This window comes from Cebus imitator, unplaced genomic scaffold (assembly GCF_001604975.1).
Source record: "Cebus imitator isolate Cc_AM_T3 unplaced genomic scaffold, Cebus_imitator-1.0 Scaffold163, whole genome shotgun sequence".
Taxonomy (NCBI): Eukaryota; Metazoa; Chordata; class Mammalia; order Primates; family Cebidae; genus Cebus; species Cebus imitator.
In genome coordinates this window covers 3,943,404-3,957,444 of record NW_016107478.1, presented here as the reverse complement: position 1 = coordinate 3,957,444, position 14,041 = coordinate 3,943,404, and the positions used below count along the sequence as shown (strand labels likewise).

General features: G+C 33.8%; 1 protein-coding gene across 2 annotated transcripts in view; it reads left to right on the top strand.

The window, feature by feature from the left end:
• MYSM1 (Myb like, SWIRM and MPN domains 1) overlaps window positions 1-14,041 on the top strand; it is a 44,039-nt gene that overhangs the window by 13,735 nt on the left and 16,263 nt on the right. The window contains exons 7-12 of one of the 2 annotated variants that reach the window (XM_017544007.2): window positions 1,663-1,761; window positions 3,993-4,756; window positions 9,148-9,278; window positions 10,119-10,222; window positions 11,588-11,665; window positions 13,374-13,462. In XM_017544007.2, coding sequence (XP_017399496.1) covers window positions 1,663-1,761; window positions 3,993-4,756; window positions 9,148-9,278; window positions 10,119-10,222; window positions 11,588-11,665; window positions 13,374-13,462 — 1,265 coding nt within the window. Of the gene's footprint in view, window positions 1-1,638; window positions 1,762-3,992; window positions 4,757-9,147; window positions 9,279-10,118; window positions 10,223-11,587; window positions 11,666-13,373; window positions 13,463-14,041 lie in introns of both variants that reach the window. The other variant, XM_037744068.1, reaches the window with a different exon arrangement.

Here is a 14,041-nt window from a genome sequence, read left to right as displayed (position 1 = left end):
CTTTTTAGAAACCAGGCTTTTAACTCCTGAGCTCAGGTAGTCCTCTTGCCTTAGTCTCCTGAGTAGCTAGGACCACAGACATGTGCCACTGTGCCTGGCTTCTTTGCTCCTCTTGTTAGTGTTCTTTCCCCAATTTTTCCAGTGCCTAAGTCCCTACTTTTCTACTAATCATCCCTTAATCCAGATGTGTCCTGTTTCCACAAATGCTCTATGCTACCTACCAGTATTACCTATTTGCCTTCATCCCACAATAAAGATAAGTAGTTCTTCAGTAAGTTGATCTCAGCGAGGTGTTACGAGCAATATCAAATAATTAACTTATATTTGCTAATAATTTTCAGAAGTACTTGGAGTTTAAGAAATTGTCTGTATGTCATGTTTTCTAATGAATATTAGAAATTTACTTAAATTAAGGTTTATCATTTTGGCCAGATCTTTGAAGATGAGTTGCTACCGTAAGGCATGACTGCCTGGCCTATAAATCTAACACCAGGGTCAGCTTTCCTAAGTTATTACTAGTTTTTTGTAGTTTTAAGAGTTCTAAAAATTTAGAATTATTGAGCTACCTTAGGAAGTAGAGAATATCTTATGTTGGGGATATTTTAAAGAGGATTTCTGTATTATAGTTAGACTTGATACCTAACAATCCCTTTTAGCTGTCAATCTGTGTGTTTCTTTCTGTGCTTGAGAACACACAGGAGCTCCCTCAAGTTCTCAATATTTTCCTCTCCACAGCTTCAGTGTTAAGAGTTGCACAGCCTTTGACACTGGGGTACGGGAGGTGTCAGAAGGCATTAGTTGTAGACTAGGCAACATAGTGAGACCGTATCTCTACAAAAAATAAAAAATTAGCCAGGAATGGTGGTACGTACCTGTAGTCCCAGCCACTGGGATACTGGGAAGGCGGAGTTGGGAGGATTGCTTGAGCCCAGGAGGTTGAGGCTACAGTGAGCCGTGATCACACCACTGCCCTTAGCCAACAGAGTGAGACTCTGTCTCGAAATAAAAACTGACAAAGACATTAACAAGTGAAAACCAGAGTTTATGAATGTGTGTAGCATATACACATTCAAGACAAACTCAGTGATGAGTAATCAAATAGGTGATTTGAACTCTTGCAGCTTATAGCATCTTAACAAAGAAGGTATTTCTTATAGGACTTCCTCATTTGTGATTTAGTCTTTTAGGTCAGTTCACTGTGATATCTGATAGAGTAGAAGTCTCTGCTGCGAGACACCTAATGAGTATTGCAAAATATGGAATCTGGTTTAAAAAATGTTATGTTGAAATTAGCACAGAACATGTTCAGTTGATCATATAAATGGAAAATGTAACCTACACCCCTTTCAGGCACTTATTTATTTTAAAAAGTTACTTTAGATTTGGAACATCATAAACTTATAATATTAATTCATATTGTTAGGTGATATCTTCATTTAAATAGTTATTCTTTTAAAAAAGTAGTTTCTAAATCATTTCCATCAGTTTTCAGTTCAGTTTCAAAAAGAAGAATGTAGGCTTTGATTTTAAGAGCATAGTCTATATAGAAGATGTTACAGTGTGCTTCAGAAAATAAAGATTTTTTTTTTTAATGTGGCAGTTGCTTGGACTATTCATAAGTAAATTAATCAAAAGCAGTTTTTTTCCATTTTGATAATACAGTCTAAATTTGGCCGAAGATGGACCAAAATTTCAAAGTTAATTGGAAGTCGCACTGTTTTACAAGTGAAGAGTTATGCAAGACAGTATTTTAAAAATAAGGTAAGCAGAATATCAGTATCCTGATTAATAATGAAAATATTTAGAAAAAACAAAGTAAGCAGAAGTATTTCTTTAATTCAGGCATTAAATTCTTACTGTTAAAAGTTTTTAAAGTAGTTTATGCCCACAGAGTACTATACAAAATCTCAGAGCATATCTTCAGTGTTGAGTATTGCCATTAAATAGGTATCATGTTATTCTACTTAATCTTATAAAGTTAAATGAACAAAACAGTAATTGCTCAAAAATATCCCATAAAGCAAATTATATTCCAAAGAGAAAATCTTAGCGATCTTATCTTATTGTTTCCTCAGGAAAATAACTTTTCTTGAAACTTTTAAGAATTATTAGCACTTAGAGGAGGTAAATGCTATTATGATTCTGAAATCTGTTAAATAGCAATGAAATTTTTATAATTCCTGTGAAGAATTGTCTAAAACTTTAATAAACTGCATTTTTAAGAAAGGTTTAATTATGGCCTGGTTCCTTAATCTTTTAAGTAATTTGTGCTATATGCTTGATATTTAGAATTTTTTAATATATTCTCTTTGAAGTTAGGAACATAATTATATAAATTTGGAAGTGTCTTGAGTGAAATTTGATACTTTCTTTTCATGTAGATAATGAGTTCTACCCTGTATATAAGATTTGTTTCAGTGTTAGCTAGACATAGGTGGTAACTGATGGAATAGATTCATCATATATCAATCATATGCTCTATCTTTCAACCAAACAAAAGCATTTTCTTTTTTTCTTTTTTTTTTTTTTTTGAGTTTCACTCTTGTTGCCCAGGCTGGAGTGCAATGGCGTGGTCTCGATTCGCCACAACCTTCCCCTCCCAGGTTCACGAGTTTCTCCTGCCTCACCCTCCCTAGTAGCTGGAATTACAGATGCCCGCCACCAGCCCACCTAATTTTTTGTATTTTTAGTAGAGACAGGGTTTCACCATGTTGGTCAGGTGGGTCTCGATTTCCTGACCTCAGGTGATCCACCCATCTCAGCCTCCCAAAGTGCTGGGATTACAGGCATGAGCCACTAAGTCTGGCAACAGAAGCATATTTAAGTCGGCTCGCCCAGGTTTAGTTAATACCTCAGGACAGAATAAAGCTTAATTTTATTCTTACTCTTAGGCTTCTAAGATACATGCTGTGTATCTTGGGGTGCCAGTTATACTTAAAGACCTGGGGTAGAAGGGTACATTTTTCATATTGTAAAAGGGATTAGTATATTATGAAATCAATACAGAATTTCATCTGAATTTTTAAAAATGTAGACAGGATACTTCAAATAAATAGCAATGTTAAAAGCTATTTCAGGTAATATGTCCAAATCTCTTTTTCCCTCCTGCTACCCTTTCATTCCCTATGTAATAAGCCAGTTAATGTCAGATATTTAATCATGGAATTTTCTTATGATTCAGAATCTATAAATAACCTTTTTCTGAGAGCTGTCATATCCCTTATGTATGTCAGTCATTTATAAGACTTTTCAAAAACTTTGTATATAAGGATTTTATTTCATATTTGCTCATTCACTTTCATTATCTCTTTTTTATTACATTACCAGATATTTATGTCTGTATTAATAGGTATATGAGATAATTTTATGGCTTAAAATGTAATCTCCATAATATAAGCTTATTAAATAAGCCTGCAAAAAACAGTTTGTTTCTGTTGTCCCTTATTTAAGTGGAAGATAGTTTTAATATACACAGTGAAGATGTCAGATTTCTGTAAGGATTATTTTAGCATTATAAGAAAGAATCAGCTGTAGTATCAGATGTTCTGAGAAATAAGCCTTTAAAAATATTTCAATATATTGTACAGTACCTTAGTATAGTATAATAGTTATTGGTTCATTACACATGGTTGATCTGAGCCAGGCTGCTGTTTTCAACTTAATATTAAAAAATAAGTAGTAGTTAAATATAGGTCATGATTATTTGACTAATAATCACCAGACCCATGAATTAGTTATATAGTTATAGAAATTTTAAATGCTGATCCTTTATATTTAAAATGCAGTTGTAGTCTATGGCCATACCACCCTGAATGCGCCCAATCTTGTCTAAAATGCAGTTATAAACCCTTTAAAGAAAAGCGCATTAAAGGTATAATGTACCATTAACATGTACTCAGTTTAATAACACTGTATTTATCCTTTTTTTGTGTGCCAATGATTAAATTTTTAAATCTTAATATTATGGGGATTTTATTCTGATTTTTAATAAGGTCAAATGCGGCCTGGAGAAAGAAACACCAAATCAGAAGAACGGCCATAATCTTCAAGTTATAAATGAAAATAAAGGGACAAAGGCATGGACACCATCATGTTTCAGGGGACGTGCTGATCCCAACTTGAATGCTGTAAAAATTGAAAAGTTATCTGATGATGAAGAAGTAGACATCACAGATGAGGTGGACGAGTTGTCTTCTCAAACACCCCAAAAGAATTCTAGCAGTGATATCTTGTTAGATTTTCCTAATAGTAAAATGCATGAAACCAATCAAGGAGAATTCATTGCTTCTGACAGCCAGGAAGCTGTCTTTTCTAAGTCTTCCAGGGACTGTCTTCAAAATGAAAAGCAAGATGAAACACTTTCAAGCTCAGAAATTACATTGTGGACACAGAAACCGAGTAGCAGTGACAAAAATTCAGTCAAATTAAATGATCAGAAATTTAATGAATTGATTAAAAATAGCAACAAACATGATGGAAGGGGAATCATAGTTGACGCCAGGCAGCTGCCTTCTCCGGAGCCTTGTGAAAGTCAGAAAGATTTGAATGATAATGAAATGCTTTTTGATTCTTCTTGCCAAATGGTAGAGGAAAGTCATGAGGAAGAAGAGCTTAAACCACCAGAACAGGAAATAGAAATAGATAGAAATATCATTCAAGAAGAAGAAAAACAAGCAATTCCTGAGTTTTTTGAGGGACGCCAAGCTAAAACACCAGAACGCTATTTGAAAATTAGAAATTACATTTTGGATCAATGGTAAGAAAGAGTTACATTTTAGATGTTGTTTTAAAAACCTGATATTCTGAAGTATTTTAATTAGGCCTATACAGAACTTAGAATTTTGCTGGTAAATCTAGAGATCACTTCAGTAGGGAAGATTTAAAATTTCTTGTGATGAAACTTTGAAAGCTTTAGTAAACATCACTTATAGCTATCATAACCCATCTTTTTGTCTATTCTTAGATTGTGGGCCTGGTAAAAGGGACAGATGATTGTTTTATGAAACAGTCTCCTAGGACAGTGTTAGGAAGATATAAAGTGAACACTACTGTACGGGAAAAGGGAAATAATTCTTTCAAGTTTATCATGTTCTTTGAATACAAAGAAAAGTTTGATGACAGGAATAGTATTAGATATAGCCAGATTGCAGAAACACTTCTTCTAAATAGTGATCTTAAATGCTTTTAACTTTGAACTTGTGGCAATAATGTGCTGTTAATTTCTTCAGCTTTATCAGGGTACAGTTTTCTGATAGATAAGGCTAATTCTCTAAATTGTCAGTACCACTTATTTTAATTATTTAATGAGGGCTAGGGAATAAACAAAAAAATTTCCCACCTTATTAGCCTAGTTTGAATTTTTAAAAATAGCTTAATTAAGCCATCATTAAATATTTGTAATTGCTGGCTTGGCTCAGTGGCTCATGCCTGTAATCCCAGCACTTTGGGAGGCTGAGGCAGGTGGATCACTTGAGGACAGAAGTTTGAGACCAGCCTGGCCAACATGGTGAAACCCCGTCTCTTCTAAAAATAAAAAAAAAAAAAAAAAAAGCCGGGCATCGTGGCAGGTGTCTGTGATCCCAGTTACTGATGATGCCGAGGCAGGAGAATTGCTTGAACCTGGGAAACAGAGGTTACAGTGAGCCGAGATCATGCCACTGCACTCCAGCCTGGGAAACAGAGCGAGACTTCATCTCAAAAAAATTTAACCAAAGCAGATTCATAATTGCCAACACTGTTTCAGAAGCTATCAGATTTTATAGGGCCATCTTTATAGAGAACTTCCTAGTTCCTTGAGCAGGGGTTCTGCTTTGTCTCTTGCTTGTTTTTTTGTATCAAAGCCTTCCGGTCCTATTGCAGTAACTTTCTGCTATAACCTAGAAGGGTTACCAAAGGAAAACAACTGGCTATAATAAAGCAGTAACCTTTATTTTACCCACACAATATAAGTCACTGGTTTTTAAAGATGGCTGTATTCTAATAGGAGGAGTTTTGTCCTTTTTCTTTACTCTTATTTTACAGATGGTTGAGGTGCTGAAAATACATGTGGGTCAGGGCGGCATCATACAAGTATCCTTGTAAGGAACAACTCCTGATTTTACATAGTGCTTTAAAGTTTTTAAATAGCTTTCCTCTATCATCTTATTTGATTTTTTAAAACAATCCTGTAAAATATGCAGATGGTATTATATCTATTTGATAGAGAATGATGCTGAGATCAGGAGAGGTTTAGAGACCTGCCTTTGATTTACAACCAGTCACTGACACATGAAGGACGTCAGTCCAAGTCTTGACTATAAATCATTCTTATTCCCCATGGCCTAATTCACACTTTTAACAAAGACTAGTTAAATTTCTATTGGTATCTACTTTTGTTTTTGGAAATAAGAGGGTGAATGGCCAAAATTTAGGGACCTTGAAATAATAGCTAACTCAAAAATGTCCATATTGGCCAGGAGCAGTGGCTCACAACTGTCATCCCAGCAGTTTTCAAGGCTGAGACAGGAGGATTACTTGAGGCCAGGAGTTTGAGATTAGTTTGGGCAGCAGAGTAAGAACCTGTCTGTACAAAAAATTTTTTTTAAATCTTAGGCACGATGTTGTGTGCCTGTAGTCCTAGCTACTAAGGAATCTGAAGCAGGAGACTCACTGGAGCCCAGGAGTTTGAGGCTGCAGTGAGCTGGGATCATGCCTCTGTATGTACACTAGCCTGGGCAACAGAGCAAGATCCTATCTCTTAAAAATGTCCATATGAATGATCAGTGTATACTTAATTGTTACTTTAATCAAATTTTATATTTGTTACTTTGAATTTTGGATTCCAAATGAGGCAGAATAATTTATATAGGTATTATAAATTACATGCCAGTAGTTTCCTAAGTCATTTGCCTTGGTTCATGAAACTGGTTAGGTATTGCTATTTTATTATGGTGATTTAGCAGAACAGTGTGAAGGCAAAAAATGTTTTGAACAGGAACTCACATCTGTTCAGAAATAGAAGAGAGTGAGTGGGTTAGGGACTGGAGGTGGTGGTAAAAAAAATAGACGGAAGAGTTAAAGTTTTAAAATAAAAAGAAGCCTGCCAGATTTGTTTATGGATAAAAGATCCTTATCATAAAAGCAGATGCAGTTGATTCCCTGGTTAGGGGAATATTTTTATTAAAATAGTAATCAGTACCATGACTGAATGCCTCCCAAATACCATGCACTGTATTTACATCATCTCCACTCCTTTTGACAACCTCATTCTCGTTTTATAGATAAGAAAAAATGAGGCTCACAGAGGATAAAAAACTTGTTCCAGGTCACCCTAGTAAAGGGGATATTGGAGTCTGTATTCTTGACTCATTATTTTCACACTTCCAACTCAGGGCCTTGACCCTGACTTTTTACTGGATGTTCTTTCCCCAGTCTGGCAAGTGTTGCTTTCTTGTTGCATTGAAGTCTGGTCAAGGGAAACTAGAGGCTTATCTAAAGTATCTCATGTATCTCTTCCCTTTCATTCTCTTTTCCTGTGTTTTAGTTTCTTCGCAGAACTTATTACCACCAGAAATAATACATTTTTATTTGTGTATTGTCTCTTCTCCCCTCAACCCCCTTATTATGCAGGCAACACGAGGGCAGATTTTTATCTGTTTTGTTTGTTGTTGAATCACTAGTTCTTAAACAATGCCTAGAATATAGAAGACACTCTTATTTGTTAGGGGGAAGATTGAACATATGAATCATCATTATTCCATGAACAGGTATTTTTAGAGTACTTACCATTTGTTCAGCACTGTGCTAGATTACTGAGTTCTGTTTAAAGCCTTTTAATTTGAGTAGTCTTCTGTTAGCTCAGTCTAGTTTTTTTCAGACTACTTTGGTTTCTTGGTAGCCATACTCTTGCCTGCTTTATTGCCTTCATTTGTATAATTTTGTTTCCTTTTATTGCAAGACACACTGAAATCTCAACGTTTCTATGGAAGTTGTGATACCCTCCCACATCATAAATTATTTTTACCCTCTATTCTGCTTAGTGAGGCCAACACCCTATCTATCCAAAGTAGTCTTTGCCTGTTTGTCCCACCCTAGCCTCTTGACGTTCTTACTTAGCACTATTGCTACCTGAAAATGTAATATACATTGTTCATTGATTATTGATAGTCCCTTCCATTAGAATGTAAGATCTGTAAAGTCAGAAATTTTACATTGTTTATCTCTGTGTCTCTAGTGCTTAGAACAATATATTTATGGAATAAAATAATAATTGAATGAGAAATACACATGTTATATGAGATATCTGAATACCTAAATTTATATCTGTACTTGAATTCTGATTCTCTCACTTCCTTGTGTAAGCATTTTACTCCGACCCCCTTGTTTCCTCATTTCCAAAATGAGAATAATATTAATAAAATCACCTTGTATAATTGTGAAGATTAAGGATGTGTAACTCAGTACAATAATCTGGCATAAGCACTCAGTAATTAGTTTCTACTAAGTTCTTTATTACTCGAATTTTATATTGTGCCATCCAGCAAGGTACATTAAGTATATTCAGTAAATACATGTTTTATTACATAAACCTCTTATTTCTTTTATAATCTTTGGGAGTTTCTTGATTCCACTTTGGAATCCCTTATTACATCTGTTTCTATTTTCCACTGAGAGTACTTAATATTTGTTGTCATCATAATTAAAAACAAATATAAAATGTTTAAGCATTTATAAGATGGCTGATAATTGAAAGAAACTGTTCAGCAAAATAAGAGTAGATGAACCTAAGTAATGTATTAAAAATGGAAAATGTCTAATATTTTCTATATATTATCAAAGTGTTCTTTGTATTTGAAGATTCAATTTGTGTCTGTACATAAATAAATTTCTAACTTCAAGGTCCTGGGATAACTGGAATCTATGAATTTAACATTGGGAAAGAAATAATGCTTGTAAAAAATTACACTAATAAGTTATTGTATCATTTAAAGACATTTTATTTCAGAAAAAAGTACTCTTGGTATTATGTATTAGTATTGTATTTATTACACATTTATACATCGAAAAGGGTAAAATTTTAAGATATTTCAAATATTTAAAGTTTTCCCCAGAAATCTTTTTTCACATTTTTATTTATCAAAAATAATTGTACCTCCATCTCTTAATTAGGGAGATATGCAAACCGAAATACTTAAATAAGACCTCAGTACGTCCTGGCCTGAAGAACTGTGGGGATGTTAATTGTATTGGACGGATTCATACATACCTCGAATTGATAGGAGCAATCAATTTTGGATGTGGTAAAAAATAACCCAACAACATCTTTGACTTGACATTTTTTTTTTTTATCCTTATAGCACCCATTCATTTCTATGATGGTTAGAATTCAAGTTGTTTTAGGTAGAATTTGGAGATGCTATAAAATTATGAAATAAATGTTTTATTAAGATTTTACTGTTAGTTAAACTGTGTTTTCATTTGACCTACACTGAAAATTGAGAGTGTAATTTTAAAGGTAAAATGTTTAAGTAACAGAAATAATTTAAGAATACAGTTCTTTAGCAGATAAAAGTAAAATTGTTTTATGAAAAGTCTAGTAACAGCCCATTTAATTTGCAAAAACTGTATTCGTGCTAGAAATGCTGCCTAGCACTGTTTAAATAAAGGAAATAATTTGTGAGCCTGTACACTTAAATGTAATAAAAGTGTCAAAATATTTTTCATGGAAGACTATTTCATACTGAGCTAGATAGAATTTAGTTTGCCCTGGAGTCTGTCCTTCATTTCAGTGTCTTTGTTTTCCCAAAGCTTTGAATATTGAGACTAGCTTTTCAGCAAAACTAAAGCATTTTTTGCTTCCTCAGCCATCAAAAGAAAAATTAAATCATGTTTTCTGTGTTAGACTGCCAAAGTTAGCAAAAATTAAACAAATTACTCATTTTCTAAATATTCCATGTTATTGAGATTTGCTTGTAATAACAGCATTACTTTTATATGAGGACTGCTAAGTAGCACATCAAATATATGATTATGAAATAAGAGTCATAGGATCTCCACTATAGTCAGTGTACATGTCTTCCTATTTAACAAATGAATTTCACAAAATAATAGATGGTTTTGTCTTTCCTGAATTCCAATAGAACAGGCTGTATATAATAGGCCACAAACGGTTGACAAAGTACGAATCAGAGACAGAAAAGATGCAGTAGAAGCATATCAACTTGCCCAGCGTCTGCAGTCTATGGTAAGCAGTCATCTCTCTCACTCAGTCCTATCTCTCCACATTGCTGCTTACCCTGTTTAGTGCGGTATACCTACAGCACTTCTCTTTAGCTGCTTAATAAATGGCCATTTAGTAGAAAAACATGTTTCCTCTTGTATTTCACTTTAGCCATTCACATTTCTGGCTTTCATTCAATTTCATCTTGCTTTCTAAGTCAAAAACAAACCTAAAAATCCTTAAAATGTACTAGCAGCCTTGATGCAGAAGCATAATGTTTTGTTAAAATGGTCTTGGGATGCTTCATTTTGATTTATAAATCTGATGTGTCTTTTAAAACTATATAGTTCAGGGGTTTTTTTCTCATTTATTTTTCTTTTAAAATTCTTAACCTTAAGAATCACCTTTTTGGAATAACTAGGCATTATTTTTTAATTCTTGGAGTCAGTTTTATAATATTTTTACATCTGTAAATCATACTTTAAAGTTAGCTACTAGAAAAAAAATACATCTTGGGGGAAAAATAAATAAAATGTTATCCAACATTCTTTATAAGGCAGAGTTATAATATGATCTTGTTAGTTTTACTAATGAATTAAATTAGTAATAGGTAAGATAAATGAAAAAGAAAGTATAGGTACTCGAATAGCTGTTTTTCTCAGAGTATTTAGGCTATAAACCATTTCTATCTAGATTTACTATCTTAAAGAATGCTTTCAAGTAGAGTTGTTGGATATGGTACTAGTCATACACTGTCCTTTGGCAACTGGTCCGTTTTAAAGGCCTCACTATTGAGGTTTGCAAAACAGGATGTTAATAATGTGGTCAACCAACTTTGTAATTTTTCATTATTTGATCAACTAGGCCATCTCCTTTCCAAAGCTGAGAGATAATTATTTTGCTTCTAGTTTTCAGTATTACACGTCTTGCTGTGTGTTCTTGCAGATTTTCTATCACAAGTGGTTGAAAAGCCATTTTCTTGGTGGTTCTTTTTGATCTTAAAAATATTTTTCTCCTAGTGTTTTAGCTCCTACATGATGAAAGGAAATAGGAAGCTAAGAAGGAATGCAAGCAAAATACAGAAAATCATTACTGATCTTATTTTTTAATACCTGCTGCCAGCACCCAACCCACACCCTGCCCACCTGCTGCTGGTGCTCCTGCCCTTACCTAGCCATCACTGATTTATTATATTTGTAAGCAGAGTGCTAACTATTGAACATAAATTAATAAAATAAAAGTTTGTCAGGCATTGCCAGAGATTATACTAATTAAATTGATAGATTAATTGACTTTTAGATAATTATTATTTTCATTTTGTGTATTAATGTGCTGTGATTTCTCTATGTTAATCCTTCTACCTTTTGCTTTTCTTTAATTTCATCACAGCGTACAAGGAGACGTAGGGTCCGAGACCCATGGGGAAACTGGTGTGATGCAAAGGACTTAGAAGGACAAACATTTGAGGTAACTTTGACCTTTCAAATGGCTCATCCATGAAAACTGCTTTTTAAATATGTATTTATACATCTTAATGTCATATGTGTTGTACTTGTTTCATACATTAACATATATGTCTTCATTCCCATATTAATTTGTTTGTCTAGAAGTCACTAGTAAACACCAAAGTAGAAGGCATTGGTGGTACAGTTAACTAGGATTTTAACTCATTTCAGAACTCTCTGTCTTTATATTCTTATTTCTAGCTCAAGATAAGTGTGTCAAGAAATTGATATGCCCAGTTCGTTTCATTAAACATTTATTGGATGAGGTTCTGATACACCAATTAAAATACTGTTCTAAGCATTAGATAACAATTGAGTTACAAATATTTAAGTGTTATTTCTAATAATAAAAACTACCGTCATAAGAGGAAACAGACAGTGAATTTTGTGGTTGTGTGTATACACACACATGTCTTCTAAATATATAATTTTTTTTGTAACAGCTAGTGCAGTAAAATGGATAGAATGTGTGAATGTGTACATAATGGCTTTGTTACTTTGAGCAACTACTTAACCTTCCACAGAATCTCATGTTTTTTTAACTTACGAACTGTGAATAATAGTAATGCCTCCCTCAAAGGATTGTTGTAAGAAAGAAATGAGATAGACTATATAAAGGTCCTAATTCTAGGTATTCAGTAAGCCTTGCATGCACAAGGTACTCAACAAACTTGAGTTGTCTGTCTTTCTTCCTCTACCTTCCCTGCCCCCAACTTCTCACCTGAGTACCATTCTAGGCCCAGTCATTAGTAATTCATCCTTCCGGTAAGGGACTTGTATTTCTAATAGGAAAGACAAAATCTATGGTAAGTTCAATAATGTTGGTCTCAAGAATTATAAGATTTTCCCAAAGGGTGTGATCAGAGCAGGTTTCATAGAATATGTGGAGTATAATCTGATCTGAAGGATCTGAAAAGAATCTCAAAAAGGAGATGAAAACACTTCAGGCTGAGGGAACAAAGCTAGAGACATGGAAAAATACTGGATGTATTCTGGAAAAGGTGCATAGTTCATTTGGACTGGTTAGTCATAGAAATGGAATAAGTAGAGGTTTATTTTATTTTGTAAACACCCATAAAGGGTTACTATGTATCACACACTGTTGTCAGTATTTTATAAACATGAACTCAGTCTTCACAGTAATACCATAACAGTGGTATTATTGTTTATTTACTTTTTATTATTACTTTTATTGTTCCCATTTTTAAGAATGGCATAACTGAAGCATGAAAGCTTTAGAACTTGCCTAGGGTCACCCAGCTAGTAAATACATAGCCAGACATTCTAGATCCAGAATCTGTTCTTAATCATTACTCTGCACTGTGCCAGTTGTGAAAGAAAACTCAACACCGTAGAATATGGTAAGTAGAAACGGGAAATAAAAGACTCCGGTGATTCTGAGGTTTTCAAACCTGGGTGACTGGTACCATTGAAATGGACAAATCAAGAGAAGTAGATTTTCAGTTTGGGATGGCTATATCTTTTGAAACAGTTTTTAAAAAAATACTGTCCAGCCTTTGTACCATGTTGGTAGCAAAAAAGAAAACCCATCTGTATCAGTTTAGTCTCTCTTGTTCTCACATGCCCTTAAATTTGGTTTTAAAGGACTATTTTTTATTCTGCCTCTTAGTAGTTGATGGATTCCTTAATCAATTGGAATTTTGTTTTAGCATCTCTCTGCTGAGGAGTTGGCAAAAAGAAGAGAAGAGGAAAAAGGCAGACCTGTTAAATCTTTAAAAGTTTCAAGACCAACAAAAAGGTGTAGTGTTATATAAATGTGACTTTTAAAAATTTATCACAAATGGCTAATGTATGAAAAAATATTCAGTAGCTACATTGTTGTTTACATTAAGTTAAAAATTCTACAATTTTTTTAGATTTTTTTGTTTGTTTGTTTCACTGATTATGAATTTGGGAGACCTAGAACAAACGTTTTAAATTTGTTCAGATTCAGTGAACATAGGATCCAACATATGTTGTAAAGGGGCCTTGTTTAGGACAGGTTGGTATTCAACTCTAGACGTTATGGACAGAAGACCTCATAAAATGACTGGGTTTTCTTTGGTGGTACTAATTGTTAGCAAGTTGTTGCATAGTTTGTCGTTGTTTTCTAATGCCTGGATAATCTAAAATTTGAACCTTTTAAAATTAAGGGTCACCAAATAAGTTAAATGCCCCAATTTTCTATTCCCTCTTCCTTCAGATGCCCCATTCAATAGACTGTAGTTTATCAGTGTCCCTTTTAAAACAAGATATCCAGGAATGCCATTAGATATTATTTTTACCTGATATATGTCCTTAGGTACACCTTAGGTTCTCATTTATAAAACAATAATTA